Source organism: Barbus barbus (genome assembly GCF_936440315.1).
Source record: "Barbus barbus genome assembly, chromosome: 32".
NCBI classification, from domain to species: domain Eukaryota; kingdom Metazoa; phylum Chordata; class Actinopteri; order Cypriniformes; family Cyprinidae; genus Barbus; species Barbus barbus.
Genome location: NC_136760.1, coordinates 13,938,977 through 13,944,605, shown reverse-complemented (window position 1 = coordinate 13,944,605; position 5,629 = coordinate 13,938,977). Strand labels below are relative to the sequence as shown.

At 34.4% G+C, this 5,629-nt stretch overlaps 1 protein-coding gene across 1 annotated transcript; it reads left to right on the top strand.

Moving 5' to 3' along the window:
• Positions 1-2,974: 2,974 nt before the first annotated feature.
• Positions 2,975-5,109, top strand: LOC306852079 (peptide Y-like; the record flags this gene model as incomplete). The annotated part of the gene is made up of 3 exons (XM_079388697.1): positions 2,975-3,162; positions 4,832-4,909; positions 5,088-5,109. The coding sequence occupies 3 exons, from the start codon at positions 2,975-2,977 to the stop codon at positions 5,107-5,109; spliced, it is 288 nt and encodes a 95-aa protein (XP_079244823.1).
• Positions 5,110-5,629: the final 520 nt, after the last annotated feature.

The following is a 5,629-nucleotide window of genomic DNA, read 5'->3' as shown; positions in this document are numbered from 1 at the left end:
TTAATTCAAGAATTAAGGAAGTTGGAGATTTAACAAAAAAAATAGGAATTTTAGGTGCTGTCCATGAAGAATGCGCATTCATATGTATATGATAATTAATGGTCTTATAATAAGCAATAAAATGTTGTAGGGATGATGTATTTTCGTAGGCCAAAACTTAAAAAACGAGTAAGCATTTTAGCACTTCTTTAGTTGCATTGTCCTCAAGTCAATGTTTTTTTTTTTTAAGTCAACTGAAATAAGGTAGATATTTTCACATTTTATTATATGGTATAAAATACATCAGTAGTACCCCCTTGTAAATGTTATTCACTTTTTTTTTTTACTAGTCGGTTGCTAACCAGTGCCTAAATGGGACAACAGATGTTGTCAGGGACATTAAACATCATAATGCCAAACTGGTAAACTCCTCTACTGACTGGTCTGCTTTCATAGCCTCCTTATGTTTATAATCTTGTAAACAATTCTTTAGGAAAATGTTTAAAAAAGACTGAAATCATAAGCTTACCAAAAGCTTAATTGTGGTGATGTTAAAGTGGTGTAGTTTGTTTATAGCCTATGTTTAGCTTTTTACTTCTGGCGACATATTTAGGCTTCAAAATTCATGACCTTGTGTTTGTTTACGTGTAAGAATAATATTTTTGCTGGTCATAGCGATTACTGCACTAATCAAAAAGCAAAAAAAAATAAAAATCACTATGGTTTTTTGAAGAGGAAACCAGGGTGATGCTATAATTTCTAGATTGACCTAAAGAAAATATACAATCACTGCAGCAATGTGCTAACATTAGGCTGTTAACTAGGAAAAAAGAAAAGAAATATGTAAACTCCAACCATTTTAGAACAAACATAAGCGTGGCCGTCCTAATCATCTGTGCGGTGTAAGCAGGTTGTAGCCACCGATTCACCAAAATGTAAAATAGTTATAAACTGCCATGAGATTGTGTTGATGTGTCTGTTCCTCCATTCTATTTGCATTATTCTATTTTATTAAATTTCCCAAATTCCCAACAATTACGCTAGAACAGAATTGAATTTTTTGTCAATATTTGTAATTTCAGGGATCTGATAAATAGAGTGGTCTCATTAAAGCACTCGAAGATTAATTCCACTGGCTAGTTAACTGATCCAGATATTGATGAACCACCACCTGCCTTCGTTAGTAATCAATGAGGTAGAATTAACATTTCCAGCTCTCAGTTACCTCCTGATTTTTCTTCTAAATGAATGTCTATCATTTATAGATTTGAGAGAAATTCTTTTCATCAAAAGCCCCATCACCACAGTTGTGCCATAGTGCGACAGGACACGTTCACACACAAAAATCAGGTATTTATCCAAACAAACCGGTATATCACTTCCTCTGTAATACTCGTTTAATGTCTTGGTTCGTGATAATAAGACAATAGTGTACAAAGCTTGAAATTTTACTTCATTTTGTTGGACGCAATCAAACGTTTTACTTTGACTATTTTATTCAATCCAATGCGATTTATAAATCTTATTTGCAATACACATTTTTTCCAGTGGTCACTGTATCGAACTTTTCGAAGTTCTGGATCATTCATCGGACACACCATGACCATAGGCCTAGGCCTACATCTTTCAAATAAATAAGGCCTAATTAATTAATACGGTTACAAAAAGCTCTGGGAATCGTCTTTTTATTTAAAGTGGACGCTATATTTGAAAATTAAGACAGTAAGGTCCTCGAAGAGCCATTTTCATTCACAAACTATAAAACGGTGAATGAAAAAGATCCATAAGCCACCAAGTCTGTTGTTTTTACCTTTGCAGGGTAAGTTTCATTGCAAAGCAATTTGAGAAAATCAAAGCATAATAAAAACACAACAGTGTTTAATAAATAGTTAAATGTATTTCTACTAATAATCAGAATGAGCAAGTATTGAAATTGTACTCTGTTTTGTTTCCATAACAAAAAGCCTACATTATCGTAAAATTCGACTGATGTGTTTCTTAAAACACAGCTAATCCAATCAAAACTATGTATTATAAAAAACCTAGAGTGTTACAGTCCCAAGTGCTTATTGGTTAATATATCATTCCAGTCAAGTAGAAATAAAGTACTGAGACACTGTGTATAACTGCACAGGATACTTTGACAACTATTATCCTTCATGTATACATGTCAGAGGCTATATCCTCTGTCTACTGGGAAAATGTCAATGTTTGAATGAAATTTTGTGTAATTAGTATGTTTATTATGCTCCAACCATGTTATAATATCAATTATAGGCACTTGATGTTATGCTGTATTATGAATATACTTATGCGTGTTGCGCTTAACCAGTGTCCGATTATATTCACGATATTTGCTGAATTATTTAGCAGTTAAATCGACTATACTATGAAAACTTAACAATACTCCGAAAAAAATTGAACCATTTTAAATGCTCATCATCAACTGTTGAGATTTAAAAAATAAAACGGACCACTCTCAGTGCATTCAATTTGAATCCATATTCTACAGCAATCTTGTTAATGTTCAGAGTACCATTGTGATCATAGGGTTGGATGGCTTGTGCCAGTGACTCATTAGTTTATCATTAACAGTCTGGTTCTGTGTAAGTGCTGGGTGGGGTTTGGACTCCCTCTGGCGTCTCACGAGCTATAAAAGCATCTCGGTCTGGTGAGAGAGAAGCAGATCAACACCAACAGCCAACATCAGCTCTACACAATCCTTCTGGACCCGAACATCTACTGCAGAGTAAGTAGCATTCTGCATCTTTCACTCTTTAAAGCAAATAGCCTTTAGTTGATAATGGCATCGGATAGCTCCATAAGAAAGTGCATCTAGTGAACTTGACAAAACTGTTTAGCATTGAGTTTAACATCTATTGAGGCTATCAATAGACCAAGATGAAGCAAATGTTTAATGGTCTATTTGAAATGCATAGACTTTGGCACTCGCCAAAGTCTTTAAACAAACAGGTTTTCTGTTTGTGTGTATCAGATGGCGAGTGCACTGAGATCCTGGACCGTGCCGCTGGCTCTTGTGCTGTGTGTCATAGTGTGCCTCAGCAGCCTGGCTGAAGCTTACCCACCCAAACCAGAACCTCCAGCGGGAGATGTGGGTCCAGACGAATTGGCCAATTACCACACGGCTTTAAGACACTACATCAACCTCATCACACGACAGAGGTGAGGCTAGAATTACCTGTCCATTACCTTTGTATGATTCCATGTGTCAGAGCAAATTGTGTCAGATAAATCAGTATTAAAGGGGTTAACAGCACTGATGATAACGTTAGTTAATAACATAGCCCTGCATCTGGAAAAAATTCAGCAGATTATTTGCTGATGCTAAATTCAAAAATATCAATAAACAGTTTCCGTCATGTACTATACGTTTCAAATTATATTATGTATCAGCTGTAATGCAGTTATTTAAAAAAAACAAATGCAGTCAAATGTTTCAAAAATAAATACTTACAATCAGTTAAGGAAGGGAAGAAATTATGTTAAAATACTTAATTTAATGTCAAAGAACTATACATAAACACAAGTAAATAACAAAAATAAAGCTAATTTCCCCCCACAGAATCTGTAATTTTCTATCACCATTTGGATGTGTAAAACACCTACAGATGTAGCGGAAAAACTTGTCATGTTTGCATTGTTTCTGTCACTGGCAATCATTTTAACCTTGAAATCTGAATTAGGCATTAAATAATGTGAATTATGTAACAAAACATGTAAGAATGGTTTTACAAACAATTTATGCACAAATTTGTTCTGCTCATGTTTATGATTGACGCCCGTTCAGATGATTCTTGAAACATGATTCTCTAGAAAATGGCTAATAGCCCAACAAACATTTTCAGATGATAATGGAGAGTATGATGCTTATATTAATGGCACTATTTCTAGCACATCTCTCTCATATTGATGTAATTTACTGAACCACGGTGTTATGGTTTTTTCTATCCCATTTTCCAGTCACTGGGACATTACTTGAGCTGATATTAGATTTGTTTAAATATGCCTTGCAAAAAGTACTATAGCAGGAACAGTTATGATATTAAATATTAATACCATAGTAAAAAGAAAATAAAAATATTTTATTTCAGCTAGTTGCCAAGGAAACATTCAAGTTGATGTACTAAAATAACTAAAAATACAACTGAAATAAAATTAATTAAATCTATATTTAAATGTTTATAAGCCTTTATTATTTGGAAGCTGCTTTTAGGTAAGCCGTGTTGTGAAAGCCCTAAACAATTCAATTGAATTGCTTTGCATTTAGTTCCAGTGAGCAATGCAAAAAGGAAGCGAATGAACTCAATCTAGTTTACAGTTTAAACAAAACCACTTTTTTTTGTGTTAATGGTTTTACCAAATTGTGCATTGCTATGGTTTTACCCGAACACTCACATGTGTGCAAGGGGTGGGCTGAGTTGCCAGATATCCTTCAACCTGTATGAAGCCCCTCATTATTGTGTTGCGCGTTAAGATAGATTGTTATTAAGTGGGATTAACATGTCTGGTTATGTCTCTGATGATGCACGCTAGAGATGTACCCTGATATTTTCTGCAACGGGTTTAACCTTAAAAGGCCACAATTAAATGACGATCATGTGTTATTTTAGTTCTGTTTCTTGTTGATTTCTTTATATTTGTGAATTGATCTGCAATTATCTGGGAGATCAGGTTCTTTTAGTTAAATCTGGAAGTTGGATTGTAATTCTATTTGGTGCTGTTTGTCCAAGCTAGCATCGCTAATACTATTGCTCATACTTGGAGTAATGGAAATGAGCAAACACTAAGCATGTAACTTGCCACAGACTTGAATCATCTTCTCACTCTTCAGATATGGGAAGCGATCCACCCCTGAGGCCGCTGTGGCTGAACTGCTGTTCGGTGAAGATGAACAGGACATCAGGCCCCGGTGAGCAGTGAGAGAACATGCTGAAATATCTTTGTTTCTGAAGTTTTGTATCATTGCATGTTATATTCAATCACAGAGATACAAATGCACCTGCTAAGTCAGTCGCCGTCAGTCCAGAGATATTCAGACAAACCCCTGGTGGAGATATTAAAATGATTGTTTTTTTGTTTCTGTGCAGTGTGGAAGACTTGTTATGGTAATGTGACTCCTCTCTGTGGCTGGTGCAGTGGCTTTCTTCATCCATCCATCTCTATGATAATAAATAAGTTTACTGAACAGCAGAAACCAGCATGAGCCAAAGCCTCATCAATATGAGGCTCCAAAAACACCTCATGACCTCTATCAGCCTCTTACTTTCTTTCTTTCTTTCTTTCTTTCTTTCTTTCTTTCTTTCTTTCTTTCTCTTTCTCTCTCTTATGAGTTGATTTATGCTTTGTGAAAGACAATTGTAAATAATTTATTATTCAATGACAAAATTTGACAATAATTAAAAATCACTGAATGTTGAACTCTTGATTCCTGTCTTCATTTATACATTTTACATGTTTTTTTTAATACCTCTTCTTAAGAGGTATTAAAAAGAGAGATTGTGTCTGAACTAGTACATCTGTATACCACTAGATGGGGGGAAATCAACAATATTTTTATATTTTAAATATTATATATATATATATATATTCATTATTTCATGAATCACAGTTTGAAACTTTTGTTTTTTAT